This window comes from Platalea leucorodia, assembly GCF_965183815.1.
Source record: "Platalea leucorodia genome assembly, chromosome: 4".
Lineage (NCBI taxonomy): Eukaryota > Metazoa > Chordata > Aves > Pelecaniformes > Threskiornithidae > Platalea > Platalea leucorodia.
The window spans coordinates 18,296,233-18,313,166 of record NC_138826.1 but is presented as its reverse complement, the minus strand read 5'-3'; the positions used below and the strand labels follow the sequence as shown (position 1 = coordinate 18,313,166).

The window sequence follows — 16,934 nt, the reverse complement described above, 5'->3', positions numbered from 1 at the left end:
GTAAGTATGAGTTTATTTTTAGCATCCAGTAAAAAAACCAGAACTTATGAAATTAGTCTTTGACTCACAATTTAACACTGTAATCAATAACTTGCTGGGAGTGGCTATGGAAGCTAATCCAGGAGAGTGTAATTTTTATTGTAATTCCTGTAGATGGTTTTTAAATAATATAGATTGTGGTTCATTCACTACTATTTCTTATGTACATACTCTATTTACATATATTTTAATTTTTGTAGTTCCTTTTTTCTTTACTTGTATCTTTAATACCTTATGGATCAAACACACTGGATGAAAATGATGTTGATATTTAGAGGACATCAGAAGTAAAAATTGCATAATAAATAATAAATGTAAATGAGGTGGGAGATTACTGAAACAATCTGTTTTAAGTTCACTTAAATTCCTGCAGAATAATTATTTGCTTTACAGAGAGGAAAAAAGTAAAATCTTTAATTGCTAGCTAAATACAGACTATATGATTTGCTATGATAGTCAAACCTGTGTATGGAAACAACCATATAATAATACAGTTCCAGTAGAGTTTCAAGCTGAGTTATGCAAACCCTGGCAACTCTGTCCTCAGAGAGCTTTAGAGGAAGTGTGTGGGGCAGAGGAAGAAGGGGATTCTGTTAAAAACACACAATTTTTTTTGTATCTAGGAGAGAGACAGTATTACAGAGAGGAGACAGAATTTCTGGTAAACAGTTTATTCCTTATACTTTTGCATATAGTATTGCATCAGTTTGGCTGGGGGAAATAAGAACAACATGCAGTACTCTTGTGTAAATATTGTCTGTATTTTGGGGGAAGAAAGCATGGGTGCTTTTGGGAATGTCTGGTTTAGAATCAGGTCTTTAATTCAATAAATGTTTGCACATTTTTACTTCTGTGCCTAAGAAAAGCATAGAGCATGTGAAGTGCTTAGCAGAATCAAATATACGTCTGTTGTACCACAAAAATTTATTGAAAAGTAAATGCTTTACTGTACCAAGTCTAGGAAAGTCCTCTGCTTTCTGCATTTAGTCAGATCCGCTAAGTGGAAGGTGCAAGAAATCCTGTCATAGACACTTATTGACTAATTTGCATTAAGAGATATTTCTTCCTTACCTCCATTAGTATTTGGCTTAAATCCTGAATGATTTCATTAGCTATGTAAATGCTTAATCTCTTGAAAATCCCACTAAGCTTTTGCCCTCATTGAAAGCTGTGATAATTTCTTCTAGTTAATTTTGCATTTAAATACATTGTCTTTCAGTTCCACTAAATGTTCCTTGTTTTTCTTTTTTTAAATAATAGAGAGATGAGGAAGAACACCAATTTTACCCTGTCTGTCCTATTATTTTGCAACCCTCTGCTGTTTGCTCTTACTAGATTCTCCTTTAAGCAGTACCATTTTTTTCGGTTTGTCAGTGCAGCCACTGCAACTGTATGTGAGGTAAAATTAAATACTTATGGAAGTTGATGCCTTTAATCCTGTTTTTTCAATGCAGAGTAGTATTTACGAGACAGCTGTAATTTGTGCTGTAATTATTCTTTTGACATATGAAAGACTTTGATGTATTCAGAGTTGTCATGCACCTTTTTCAAAGGAAAGAGAACAATTTGTAAAAGGTTGCAGAAGAAAGTGCTGCTTTAAATCTATGTTTTATAGTCTTACTGGAAGTATGTAAGAAAGCTAAACAGTCTTTTTACTTTCTTTTCCACGGGAAGTGTACATCATTGCTGATAACCTGTTTTGTGTTGATATAGGGGAAAAAATGGCATTTGTACTAACTCTGGGGAAATGCTTTTGGAATCTCTTAATGGGGCTGTATTGAAAGGGGATATGTTACAAGTAGTCCGATACAGTTTTGTCCCCTCCAGAATGTTGACTGCTTTGTCAACAGGGAGAATGTAAGAATGTGGAGTTAAATCAGCAGGGAGATAGGATGGTTTCCTGTTAAACATAAACCAATGTGTGTACTCACCTAAGTATAAACAGGAATATATAAACAGGGAATGGCTTACGGAAACAAACAAAACAAGCAGCATTCTCGAAGAGAAAGTGGTGATGGAAGTGCTTCCAAGCTACTTTTGTGTTCTCGCAATCTAGTTGATCGAGGAAGTGGAAAAAATTCTTGTATAGCCTTTGTGGTTTCTCCTAGGTGTAGCACTGCATGCTTGCTACCTTTTTACCAACTAGTTCTCCTAAGTCTTAGGAGACTTAACAAGAAATGCTCAAAACAGAGTTACAACCATCTCTGTGTTGAGGGAGGCTCCCTTTAGAGCACATAATCCGAACCCAGGTACAGAATCCTGATAGGGACTTTTCTCCTAGTAGAGAACCTGTTTCCCAGTAGGATCTTATCCTATTTTCACATCTGTCATTCAACAGTCTTTTGGATGCATGGCTACACACCCACTCCTTCATCTGTCAATGAAGATAGTCTTCTAGGTATTCATAATCTCTGCTAGAAGGGTATGGAATATCCAAGTCCTTGGAGATTGTCCTTACTGCACCACAGTGAACATGCACTAAGATATGAGCACTGAGATACGATGCAAGGCCGGAAGCGTAGAACCGCTCTCCAAAATACAGGCACTTTCCCTGGAAACTCAGTCTGTGGCATTTCTGAAGAATTTCTCCACCTCTGGAGATCTGCAGCGATGCCATCTGGAGTGCCATTTACCCTCCTGCAAAATCTAGGCATCTAAACATATTGCAACGCTTAGCAAAACATGACTGTTACTGTTTTAAAAACAAACAAAACAACTAGAAAACTCTTTTCTAAGTAACATAGTTGATAGGTGGTTGGAATGCAAATGTGCATATAGTTGATCTCTGTAGAAAAGGGTAAAGCAGAACATAATTTGGCAAAATATTTCACAATGTTGTGCTGACAATAGGCAGATTCATAATCTGCCCTTCTCTTTTGCTGTGGAGTCCCATTAATAAATCTGTAGGTCAAACTGAAAGCAGGGTAAGTCTTAAAAGTACCCTGTCTGATGGGCTTGAGTATTGGAACATGCACAGTGTAACTGTGCCAATGTGTCAATAGACATACATATAATAATTTTCAGTTACTTCTATTCAATTGTCTGTTTTAATTTTCTGAAGATTTCTAAGTAATGCTTTATATACCTTCCTTTGTTAAATATGACAAAGATACCTAGATACCTGAAGATGCATAGAAAAAGGTGTTTAAGGAGAAAATAATTCTTGACAAGTAAGAGCCTGGTTATCAGATAAACCGATTGAGTCCATAAAAGGTAATTGTAAAATGCTTCATTTAAACTACAAGCATTGCACATACAGTAGAGCATCTTTTATATATTAAAAGGTTTTAACTAGAGAGCTGTTATTGATAAAGATACTTAACAATTTTTTTTCTTAAATAATCCTTCCAAGCTGCAGTTACAGCTGTAATATCTTTTTTCCCAGTTATCAGATACCATATCCAGATGCCATACATGCATTTGCAGTTAGTAATTGAAGCTGTATATCAAACTGGCACTCATTTTTCAGAAATCCCCAGCAAAGAATTTTCTCTTGATGTGTATTTTCATCCATATCCAAATAATATTTTGGTTTTGTGGATCTACTTAGTTTCTCTGATCAATCATGAATAAGTATAGTTAAATTATAATGTTTAAAAACAAAGTTACTGTTGCTTACCTCTCATGGAGTAAGATAATAGACTAGAATATTTCTGTTGGAATGGCTGTAAATCTCCTACTAATTAATGACTGATTAGCATGAAAAAATTCCTACAGAATATATAGCCTTAGAGTGGTCTTCTAAATGATTCATAGAATATGGAACACACGTACTTTATTTTAAGAGAGCTATAATGGGTTCTTCTATGGAAGTGTTATCTTGCTGTTTCAGGAGAGTAAATTGTTCAAAGAAAAGCGAGTAGTATTTCTAAACAATTTTAGAATGCATATACCAGCTAATAGGTGTGATAACAATTTAACTGAGTTGCAGTGGTGAATATGAACGCTATATACGGAATCTCAGGTTTGCAGTTTTAACACCTGTAAGTCTTCCTTAAGTCTCCCTACTTTTGGTAGGACTGGCAGCAGAAGCCCACATCCTTTGTTGCATTGAGGATTTTTAAAACCTGGAGCTACTTTCTATATAGTTACTCTTTAATTATTCAGTTATAAGTTGGGTTTTTTTGAATGTTTAATAGCAAATGCTTTCCTTTGTCAGAATGCATGTCGTCTTTATTGAAGATATAGAAATTTATTGCATAACATTACAGGGAAAGAGCAAAATGTGTAATGTAAGCTTCACAAATATATGTGCTTGTGTCATAACTTCTAAAATATCATAGTAATGGGAACTAAAAACAACAGTGTGTATTTTGTTATTGCCACTTTACTTGGCGTTTTAAAAAATTGCTGTTGACAGCCTTGTAATAAAATAACACTAACTGGCACTTGTGTTCAGTCAGATAAGGCCTTATCTATTCAAGAGACTTTTGTTCCTGTGAACATTCAGCATGTAGAGCTAATGAATTATTAAAGGAGGATGCTACATTACTTTCTGGCTTCTATATTCTTAACAGCAGTATTACAGTTGCAAAAAATCTTTATTTCTGGTGATGTGCCAGGCACTAAACTGTTAACTTTAAATTTCATCTTTTAAGCTAAATTTGCAATGCTGGAAGAATATAAATATCCTCATATTTTATGTAGATAATGAACCTGGGTCATGGGAAGCAGAGATAAAGCTTTCCTTGTTATGTACAAACACAAAAAGCCTCAGACTTGCAATTTAAAATCTGAAGTTGAGACTTCTACTGAAAAATTGAAGTGAAAAGTAGCTGGCAGTCCTTTTAGTTGTTAGAGACTCATAAAGGTCATGGGTAGTTCCTATTTTGTAATTAAAGTAAAAAATATAAAAACTTGAGATATCAAGGAGACAGTCTGGACAGACTTGACTTTTGGTGCCCTAAGGGTGAGGACAAAACTTTCCAGATCAAAGTGTCCATGTAATGCACGCCACCACCATACGGGAGCATTGCCCTTGTTCCTTAGTGGAACAGAGTAGAGCTTGCTCTCCCTCTGTCTTCAGGTCCTCTAGAGGAGTTTTCACAATCAGAGTTTATTCCTAAGTGGATGAGTGCAAGGTTACAGAGACCTCATAATTCCATTCTCTAACTTTAGAGGAAATAAATTCCATGCAACCTACTTAATTTTTGGAGCTCTAGCCATAATCACATAGCCTTGTTACAAATGTAAAATATGCACAGTATTAGGAAGAACTAGCATTTCTTTTAGTAGGGAGCAGTTATCAGAACTTGTAAGCATCCAAAAATATTTCTTCTAGGGTGCATCACATGATTTTATGCTGCCTTTGGCTATTGTAAATAACCCAAGTGCTTGTAGCTCTTGACAAAAGGCTATTCCCACATCTTGTCCTAAATGATTTTAGAAGTACAAGCTTTCCAGTACCACTGCTTTTTTTTTTTTTTTTTAAGATGAGAACCAAATGAATTCACTCCCCTGCTCTTGAACTACTACAGTTCTTTTGTTCTTGATTTCTTTGTTACAGCTGTGCACTAGACACTGTTGTAGTGTACAATGTTTAGCATATGCTGTGGGTGCAATTAGTTATAGAGCCCCTTCCTGCATGATTTCCTTCCTGTTTTTTTTTTTTTTAATTGTAAAGTCAGAGTGTTCCTGAAGCTTATAATAGTGTCACAGAAAGCAGGGGGAGAACGAAGAAAGTCCTTACATCTTCAGCCCATACACAGGGATGATGCAAGACAGATTAGGGTCAGTTTACATATTTTAGAAAAACCACACACACACAAAAGCATAATACACATAGGAGCCTTCTTACTCAAAACTAGTTTTATTTTTAAAAATAAGTTGAATGCATAGCACTCACAAAGATTCCATTGTTTTGGACATTTTGCATTTAGGAGCACCATTCTTATTTATGCCATAAAAAACACATTTTGGTTCTAATAGTAAGAACAGTGTATTTTTAATGTACACTGGTAAAGCCCTTTTAAATAATGAAACTGTTCAGTGTACATTTTCTCTGTAGTCATTAGGCAGCTGTAGTGTCAGAAAAAACTTAGACTAAGTAATAAATTAAAAACAAACAGCATGTAGTGGATCTTTTTACAGTTGACCTAGTGTCTTAAAATAGTCAAATAAAAAATACCCTAGTAAATGTAAATTTGCAGTATTAACTAACTGAATAAGCCCCCCGCCCATTATAATTCCAGTGTTAAGTATTAGTTAAATTTTTATATATCAAATGCCTATGGGATAAATTTACTAATACCCCAAAAAAGAAGAGCCTATACTGCTGTGTCACAAATAAAGATGACAAGTTAGCCGAGTTAAAGATTTTACAGAAAAAATTGCTACAGGCATCTGCTGTTATTTCAAGTCATGGTCTATTACAAGACTGTACATTCATAGCATCAGAGGTAGTTAGAGCACTGAGGACTTGGAGAGAGCGTTGCAACAAAAGGAAACTGGCAGAAGGAAGTCCATTTCCCTCTTAAATGGGTAACAATGCTGAATAAAAAGCATGGCATCTTAGGAGGTGGAAAGTCTCTACTTAACACTACTCTCAGACATGGGGAAATATTCAGAGATGAAGAGAGGAGGGAAAAAAAAAAACCGAAACCAACTTGCACTTAATTAAGAATTGACCACACTATGCCTACTTTGAAGTTGATTCTCTAGCATAAAGCAGAGAGGGTCATCTCCTTCATTCACCCTCCTCTCTCTCTTGACTTGCACATATGTGCTACAAAAGCCCACAAAAAAAAAATTTATATTTATGCAAAAAAAAAAAACAAACCCAAACCTAAGAGAAACAGGATTTTTTTCTCCTCAACAATAAATAGTTTTTTGTAGCATGTTATCATTCAGCCCCAGGAAGGATGAACACAGCTGTCCTCCCTCCATTCTGACCATTATGGTAAGGCCCCCTCTCCTGTGATAAAGCCTTCATCTTAATATTGATAATGTATCTTAATTGCCCCTACTTTCAGAACAGTCTCTGCAAGATTCACCATGCTTCAGTGTCATTAGATGGTACACAATTTTAAGTGCTGCCACTAAGACAGGGGAGAAGGTGGTAAAACAACAAATAAACAAAAAAAGCCTTAAGCCCAGGTACAATAAAGGTATTTTAAAGTAGTAAGAATCCTGTCATCCATACCTCTTCCTGCCATATTCTACCACAGGAGAAAGTCAGGTATTTTCTTGTATTGAAAAAAAAAACAAAACTACAACACCAAACCAAAACAAACCCTCCATTAATATCTCTACCACCATTTTCATCCAAGAGTTGGATGAGTGAAGCGTTCTACCCCCAGACTATCCACTCCACAGGAGACAGTGTAATTCCATAAAGTTACATAATTAGCACCTGAATTGTGATAAAGCAGTTCACTCTGCAATAAATTTTTGATCCACCCGTTTAGAAGAGTAAATCTCTGCATTTTCTTCTGGAACTCCCAACTAGTAGAACAAAAAGTTGCCCCACTATTACCTGAGAATTTCCCTCCACTATAAGCCTGACAGAACTGGATTTCTATAAGCATTTAACTGTACTTTTTTGTACGAGCGATACTGTCAGTACAATTGGAGGATGCTTTCTGTTGGTTACCAATACATGTGTGTGTGTGTGTACACAGAGGAGTCACAGCCACTGTAGTAGTTCTGGTACAGTACAAGTTCAGCTGAAACTTTCTCTTTTCTTCAATTACTCAATACCACGCTGCTGGGCAGTAGTTCACATCCACAGTCTGTGAACACTAACATATCCCTTTGGTACTCCGCATATAGATGCCCTGAAGAAAAGCCACTCCACCTGCTACAGTCTCTTCCCTTTCTACCTTCCTCCCTCAAGTTACACCCAATTAAGTGTACAAACCAGCAGCACAGAGTAACGAGTAGAAAATTCCCTGAGTTAGTACGAAAGAGTTACTTTAAACATAAAAAGGACAGGGAGGAGAAAAGAAGCAAAAATATAGTGTCTATCCTGTGAGGTACAAAACTTAAAAACTAGCCAAAATACCAGTTAACTCAAATGCCTTAGCCTAAAGCAAATATCCAACCCAAGTGCTGAAAAAGGGGCAAGAGTATGGAGTTAGCCAGATGAGATTTGTTTCTTCCTGTGGTCCCCATGTATCTGGAGAAGTCTGGCATTCAATGGATTCTCAAGTTTCAGTAAATTTAGTGTTAATACTGTATGGTGGTATTACATAAATGTCTTAAAAATAATACTGCATATCTCCTTCATTAAAAGTTAAGTCAAGTCTGTAGTTAGTCCACAGCTATTTTTCTTTTGACTAGTATTTCAAAGATGTGTGTTAGAAGCACAGAGTATTCTGAGTGCCAGAGTAAGAACTTATTACCCCCAGGTATACACATTCTTTTTAGAGGGTGTTCTGTGTACTTATTTTTTTGCAGTCTGTATACTTATTTTTTTGCAGTCTGTATTTGAGCTACAGTACTGGTTGCCAATCCAGTTGCTTTTTTCTGGAAAGACACTTTTTTTTATTCAATTTGTTGCCCTCAAACTTATTTGAGGTTTAACAAAAAAACAAAACAATTCCCTTCAACACAACTTCCCACCCCAAACAAACAAGCACAAAACCATTTTGTACTTATCACCTCTCAAAGCAGGGAGTAACACAGGAATATCGTCCATTCACTTGATAACTCCGGTTGTAGGAGACACTTATACATGGCTTCACTTCTAGCGGAACAGCTAGTGACACTGCAGCACCAGTCTGTACGTGGCCTCGAGCCTGAACATTAGACTGTAAGGCAGCAGGGCAAGTCTGAAGTGGGTAAGATGCTGTATGATTAGATGATAATATCTGTTGACAGTTTTGCTGCTGTGATGTCTGATGGTGATACTGTAATGAAGATTGATGAGCTTGGAGATACTGTGGTATGTGCTGTTGAGCATTAGCCTGCTGGGGAGTTGGAGCTGGGGTCTGAAATACAGTATGTTGGGCAGACTGAGCATGTTGTCCTTTTTGCTTGTTTGCTTCCTTCACATCATTATCATGCGCACTAAAACAAATTAACAAGACAGAATACATGAAATAGATATTAAAATAACTTAAACTCTTTTAGGTTAACTTTTAAGAGCACTCTAACAAATTGTGCCATTATCTGAAAGCTTCCAAAGCATTTAAAAAAAAACAAAAAGAGAAAAATGATTTCAGCCTACGCTTTAAAATCATCCAAGGTTTTAAAATTTGTTTCTTTAGGATACAATTTCTTTTCAGCATTTCACTTAAATTTCATAGCAATACAAAACGCAGATAAAAGCCAAGTACAATACAAATAATACAGCAGTATCTAAAATTACCAGTGCAATAAGGTCTGCTAGCGTACTGCAATAAAGTGCCAGATTACCAGAACCTGAAATTAAAACTTACTTGCTGCTTCTACCTCATTTAAATTGAGTAACAGAGTATAGGGTTTTTAAAGACATATCAGAGGGTTTTTAAAGATCTACATTACAGTGCTTAAAGATCATATGTATATTTATATTGGATCCTGCTTTGGGGAGTGGAAATACATTTTTTTTTTTCTTCCTCTCACCTTTTTTCTAGCTCACCCAGTACTTAAATTAAACAGTTTAGCTCACCTGAATTCCCTTTGATTTACACCTGTGTCAAATGTATTTAGACATACTCTTTCTCTTGCTCCTATGTTGAGGTTAAGCAGGTGCCACCTACACACTTCAGTCAGGCCTAAAATCATCTAAGTTTTTTGGTACTGCCTATATAGGGCAGATCTCTTGAAGACAGTTGGGGTTCAACCCCTCACCCGTTTTTCCTAAAAGACTTTTTATGGTGCACTGCAAAGACAGCTGAAAGGCTTCACCCCCCAACTCCACCCCCACAAGTGTTCCAGAGCAATACTGAAAACACTTCTGCGACAGCACTTGCATGCTTTAGGTACTATCCCTTTCATTACACATATTAGTGAAGCCAAAAGAGGCCATGGGGGGTGATAATATCGCACTTATAAGGAAGATATGATTCTTCCAGATACAGCTGTTTCTGTGCTTCTATGGAGCACAACTGTACTTAGATCTGGGCAAGAGCAAACTTCTGTAGGAGGAAAGCAGTTATGGTGGGCATAGGTTTTCATCTTAAGGTTTAGAATAAAGAACTCATTGTGTAACATTCCTTCCCAGTAAGGTTCACTTGGCATTTGCTGGCATTTTTATCTCATGTCAGCTGTATCTCTCCATTTTAGTGCAGAAATAGCTACAACCTCCTGGTCATTTCCTCCCCCCAAAGTTGGCCACTCAAACAGTCTGCATGCTTGATTCATAATCTGTTTGGAGCATCCCTTGAACTTCCAAGGCATAGACTCTTCAGGGTAAGTAGGAGCTCCTATGCCTTTGGTACTCTTCACTATCTCTTTTTCCTCTCTGAGCAGACTGCTGAGATTAGGAATAAGTTATTTAACAGATTCTCAGAGCATGCCAAAAGATGTTCGGTGGAAATGCAAGCCTGAGGTTTGTTTGTTGAAAAGACAGGAAAGAGGTTAGATCTGATACGGTTTTCTTTTTTGGAAAGAACAAAACAGTTGTTACCTAACGATATTATCTAATACATAAGTATTTTCAGAATAGAAAAATTGAAATTAAAAAAAGAAATTTACTTTCGGTGCTAACAGCAATTAAGCATAACAACAGATGTGGAAATGGGCTTAAAAAAAGCTGCTTCTGTTAACTTACATTAATAGTCGCTCAATACATGGCACTAGGAAATCCCAGGAGTATGCAGTAAGATGATGCAGTCGGGTAGGCCATGTTGGTGAGAGACGCAAGATAATCCTTGAAGAAGCTACACAGGCCGTAGCAACTAAAGAAGGGGCATAATTTAAAAATGCATGATCTAGAAAGAAGGAATAAGAAAAAGATTTATTTAAGTTGGACATTGTCTGTCAAGACAACAAAGGAGTCATTACCTGACATAGGTAACTCACCTTGCAGTGATACTTCCAGAAAGTAATCAGCATATTTTGCCATATATAACTTAGTCTTCTCTAAGCAAACCATTGGCCAGCCATCATGAAGATCAGTCTCATGGACAGCAATAGAAAGATAATAGTCGATGAAATGAGCGGCAGTTGGGAGGCACAAATTCCAATGAAATGTTTCTAGCAACAACAACTCCATATGAAGCAAATTCTGTTTTGTTAGTACCAAATTCATGTTAGTCATACAACCCAAGCTGTTCAACTGCTCAAGTTTGGGAACACTGTCTTCCTTTTCTTCAAATTTACCTTCAGGTGAACAGAAAGAGGAGGGAAAAAAAAAAAAGGTTCAGCACGAGTGAACTATAAAACAAATTGTACCTAATGTCTGCATTGGTCATATTTCAGTTCTATTATGTCAAACAAGCTTGAGACTTTCCTGCAGATGCAAAGCTCAAATGGAAGATGTCATCAGAGACAAAAAGGGGTATGTACTGTAAAGGGCTAAATTTCAGCAGATAATGTCAAACACTGTGTGGGATATTGTGCAGTGTCATGTTTCCTGTTGGTTTTCCCACCCTGGCACACAGAAGCCGGTTGCCAAGAGCAGAAGTAAGCTCTATTAGGACATCACTGGCACTGCATGCACAAGTTTTCATCACCAAATTATTGTATAATGTGCCCCCGTCATCTATGAAATACCACTGTGATGTGACTTGGCATACACAACACCACAGCATTTGGCTTTAATCACCTCCTGCCCCCACACACCCTTTTTGTTTCTAAAACTCATTAGAGTATAGCTAGAGCTCTAGCAAACGTGGCTGCTTTTAATGCCTGTTATGGTAGGTAGATTTTTTAGATTTGATAGCTGATAAGCTGCTCCAGCATTTCAAACAAGTGGATTTCAGCAACATGCATCTGAAAACCCACACTGCCATATATACTGTTTCAACTTCAACGCTGCTAGTAGCTTCAGCTTTCCTTGGACTTTAACTTGTCAGGCCTGTATGTTTTTAAGCCTGAAGCAAAATTGTATACGTAGAAAACCCATTAATAAGAGAAAGAAGTGTCACATTTCCATACAGTTTGCCATATGGTTGTGCTATTTCAATTTCATTGCAAATTCTTTCCATCTTACGCTCTCTATTCAGTACTACATGATATGTTGTAAATGCACATTTTTAGAGAGTTTTGCAGGACTGAACATACTGAACGTTTGCTTTTTTCCAACAGTGGAGGTACTTATACAGGACTTAATCCAACACCAGTCCCAGTCTGGTAGTTTTTGTTTCCCATACTCTAGTAATTACAGAAATAAAAGCTTCAGGAGTCACGTAGTAGTTTCTCTTATTACTTCTATAACCTTATCAGACATATCACAGTGTGATTTGTCCACCTTATTGCACTGCTGATTGAACTGCTTGTTTAAACCACACAGGGCAAAAGTTTAAAATAGCATTCTGGTTTGTGCTTTCTGAACCAATTCATACACTGCTTTTCAGAAGAGTGAGTACTCCAGGCTTTTGGAGCTCGACTTGCAGCTTGTTATGAAAGATGGCAGAGGTGATTTTAAAAAAAAAAAAAAAAAAAAAAAATTATAATTCTCTTCAGAACGTGAATTTCATTTGAAAATCTGGCATTAGTTCAAAGCCAATCCATTTTCCTAAATGGATCACACTGGTTTCTGAGGCAAGGTTTTCATACTCAGCACCTCATCCTTTGACAAGAGAACATTGCTGGCTGGTGGCATCCAAAGTTTATCTCCAGAAGAATCTGAAAGAACCCTTTTCTTGTTTAATTGTTCTGCTGAATAGCTGTATTGGTGGAGACAGAGGATGCAATGAAAGGAAGCAGTATATCAAAAATAACTTTCTTTGGGGACATCTAAAAGGGGTCCACAAATGTCAAAAGATGGATACACACCACAAGAATCTAGCCAAGGTCAAAATAAGCAGCACTGTTCATAATGAGTGTTTTTAATTAATTCTGTCTTCAGAGTACTGTGCATTCACCAATGTATTTCACCAGTATTACATTTCGTATGTGACGCTACAGGATGTATATTAGCCTTAGTTTGCTTAAAGAACACAGCAATTTATAAAATCTGAAGTATTCCAGAACCACACAGCACCATCAGCAGGGTGCAGTACAGTCTACATATGGTTTACTTAATTTCTTCCTTTATCACAGGTATGCAAATTTCTCATTTCCAGCACTGCATCTGCCTATTTTGAGATGTCTTCAGAAAGACAGTCTTTCTATTCCTACAATAAAGCTCTGAAAGTTCACCTCAGAATAATTTGTTTCCAAGCCTAAACATTGGTTTTTAATTGCAGTCTGTATTTTCTCCCCTCAGGAGAGAACAGAAGTCAAAACAAGAGTCTAAAGAAAGGCTCTACCAATTGGGCCAAACTGATATACACTAATCTGCCTGTCTTTTACAACCACTTTGTTTCCCCTGTCTGTTATATCCCAACAAGACATGCCTTGTATTTGGCAGTAGAACCTATATCACTCTAGTTAAAGTTTGGTACTACATACTTACTTGCTAAAAGTAAACAGGAAAGAGCAACCACATGCAGCTGCTGTATAGATATGTCATAACGATCCATAAAGAGGTCCAACAGATACACAGCTAGATGTCGAGCAGCAGGACAGAGTCTGAACCGATTGCTCACAATGGCAATCAGATCTGCAAAGTATCTTCTCAGATGTAACTGGGGAGATTGGCCTTTGTAGGAGGGCAGCTTCAGCTCCTAGATGGATAGTAGCATGTGATTTTATTAAAACCATCATTTAGTTTGAATTGGTATCAGATTAATAAAGCTGATATTCTCAAATTTATCATGGAATTTTCCAAAGATTTCTCCCCTCTTCCTTCTGTTCCCATCGTTTTAGCATCCCTTTTCACAGGACAAAATCTATTTGTTGTGTTACAGAAGAACTAATTTGGATCTGCAAAACATTAGTATAATAATTTAACATCTTTTCATTGGGCAATTGGCTAGGGTGACTTTAGCTTTCACCATTTCTGTTGTATTACCTCTACTGCAAAGGCTGTACCTCCCACGAGAGAAACAGCAAGGGTGTGCGAGTGCTCCTCAGCTGCTTCAATGCAAAGTCCAACAGCTTAACTCAACCCCCTCCTGCTACAGCTCGATCTGAGCAATCAGACTTTGTACTGAAGTGTTTGCATGTTCCAATGCTGCCACTTCTGCAGGTGCCTCCAGGAGAAGGGCACTAACAGCTAACTGAAGGTAGCAATGTTAGGGAGAGGAATGGGGTGTGTATGTGTCAAGGTTTGCTGCATGCATACGTTTAAACCCTGACTTAATGTGATCTGATTGATGTTGCACTGACACTGATTACAGCGTTCTCAGGCATTTAGTTAAGCGTACAAAAACCTCACACAGTCTCAGATTTGGGGGGGACCCCACAAAACAAAAGCCCTACCTACACCACAGATAAGAAAAATCTGTGGCATGATGTATTTTGAATACAAAATTTGGACTGGTAGAAAGAACGTTCCCTGGGCTCCTGCCTAGTAGCTAGTATCTCCTCTCGCATACAGCAGAACAGCAGTGCTGTCTTCTGTTATCATGAATAAATTTATGAGTTAGATTGTGTGGCCCAGATTAATTAGGATTTTGAGTACAATTAAATTTCCAGCGGGACAGTCTGATGACATCAAGTTGGAATGGAGTCGCCCAAAATTTTCAAAGTTCTGAAACATGCTATTGAAGTGGAAAAAAAAAACCAACAAACCAAACTCAAGCAAACCAACAAACACCCCACCCATACCTACTAAGCTTTAGAATTCACCTTTCACAACACTTAGTTTTAGTAATGGTAACTTTGGTAGCAAATAAATTATCCTGTCCTTCTAGTGTCCCCCCCCCAATGAGAAGAGTTGCTTTAGCAGTCACACCTTCAAGAAAGATAATCCACTCATCAAGTACTATCAGGCAGCAAAAGCACATTTTTAGTAGGTTCAGTCACTGTAAGCTGATTTTCAGCTCTGAGCATAAGATGTGCTTTATTATGAAAGCAGCCCCAAAGAGCAACTTTGAAAGAGTCAGCCGAAGCAACTTCACAGCAGCATTGCCGAAACCCTCTACCATTCTTACTGCACCTAGGGTTTGGTTGGTTGGCTTGGGGTTTTTTTTGTTGCTGTTGTTACTATAGCATCACAATGCCTTCTGCAGAGTTTAAACTTGGACCCGCTTACACACCCAAACAGCAGAACCGAGCGCACCGTGACCCCTCTGCTTTTTCTAAAGCGTAGAGAGAGAACAGCCTGGTCAGTCAGACAAACTGTCAAGACCGAGGACAAACAGCCTGAGCGTGAACCGAGGGGCAGGCACCCTCTGTTCCACGGCTCAGAAAAGCAGACCCCACCGAAGCCCCGCCGGGCCGAGCCCGCCGAGCGGCGGCCGCCTCACGCGCGCCTTCCACCCCGCTCCAAGCCGCCGCGCCGGCCGCCCTCCCTCCGGCCGGCCCCGATTGCTGCAGCCCTCACAAAGGCGGCGGGGCCGCAGCCCTCCGCTTCGCTTCCCCGCGGCGCGGCGACGGGAGCGGCCGCCGCCGCCGCCCCCCCGGGCTCCCCGCCGCCCCCCGACCACCGCCGCCGCGCCGGGCTACCTTGTAGCGAAGCGCTTGGTGGATGTCGGCAGCCAGCTGTCCTGTCCACCACTGCGCCTCCAGCTCCATCGGCGGGGCGGCGCGGCGCGGCAGCCGGGGCCTGGGCAGAGGGGAGGAAGCGGCGCTCGCTGAGCGCGGGCGGGGCGGGACGGGCAGCGCCACCCTCGCCCCTTCCTCGCTCGCCCCCGGTTAAACGCGATCAGCTGCCGCCGGCGCCGCGGGGCCCCCCCGACCCCCCGGCCCAGCTGGCCGCCATGCGGGGCACAAGTGAGGCTCGTTAAGCCGCCCCCTCCCGCCGCGGGGCACGGCCACGCGGGGGGGGGGGGGGCCGCGGAAGAGCCGGCGGCCGCGGCCCCGGGGGAGGGCGATCGCGCCCCGACAAAGGCCGGCGGCGCCTCCCCCGCCGAAGCCGCCACTCACCCTACGCAGCGGCGCGGCTGGCAGCCGCGGCGGGGCCTGGCCCGGGGCACCTGAGCGCGGCGCGGCGTCCCGAGGGCTCCCCCGCCATCACGCGGCGCCGCCCGCCTCGCCCATTGTTAAAGGGCCGAGCGGGCCGGCGTGTGTACAAAGCCAGGCAGCGCCCGCACGCGGCCGCCCGCCCGCCAATCGCCTGCCGCCTTACAGCGCGGCCCGCCCGCCGGGCGCCAATCAGGGCGCGGCGCTCAGGGGGCACGCCGAGCGCCGCGCTCCGCGGCCAGGCGCGGGAAGGCTTTGGGCCCGCGGAGCTGCCGTAGCCGCCCCGGTAAAGGCCCGGGGAGGAGGGGGCGGCCCCGCTGGAAGCGGCCCCGCGCACCCGGGGAGGGCTTGGGGCCTTGGCCTGTTGCAGGGACCCCGGGCGTGGTGTAACCCTCACTGGGGGCTGCGGGGCCTTTGGGGCCTTCCCGCCGGGTGTCTCGGGAGAGCCGGGTTAGCGGGGCTCTCCCCGGCCGGAGCATGGTGGTGCTTAGCTCCCGGAGCACCTGATAGCACCTCTTCCCTTTCTTTTTTTCCTCTTTTCCCCTGGCTTTCTCTCTTTTTGATTCAGCTGTGAGGTTTTAAACATGTGGAGTGATTGTTGCAGGAGCTGTATCTCATTTAGCTCTCTTGCACTTCAGACAGATGTTCCCTTTAGCAGTAAAGGACGTTCACCTCTTGGGCTGCAAAAGCTGAGGCTCAAGTATTAGATTTACTTTGTGGGTGAGCTCTTGTTCACTGCTAGTTAAATTCCAAGCAGCAGGTTTGTAATAGCATGCATCCTCCTTTTAAATAGCCTGTGCTGTTCACCTGAGTTAAAGGGCCTCTGCATCCTGTCAGATGATGACCGAAAGGAGCTC

General features: G+C 40.7%; 1 protein-coding gene across 1 annotated transcript; it reads right to left on the bottom strand.

Annotated features, from left to right (window-relative positions):
* Window positions 1-5,923: 5,923 nt before the first annotated feature.
* On the bottom strand, window positions 5,924-15,690 carry CCNJ (cyclin J; the record flags this gene model as incomplete). The annotated part of the gene is made up of 5 exons (XM_082309187.1): window positions 5,924-9,048; window positions 10,736-10,895; window positions 10,987-11,286; window positions 13,526-13,736; window positions 15,622-15,690. The coding sequence occupies 5 exons, from the start codon at window positions 15,688-15,690 to the stop codon at window positions 8,637-8,639; spliced, it is 1,152 nt and encodes a 383-aa protein (XP_082165313.1). The 3' UTR covers window positions 5,924-8,636.
* Between the last annotated feature and the right edge of the window lie 1,244 nt (window positions 15,691-16,934).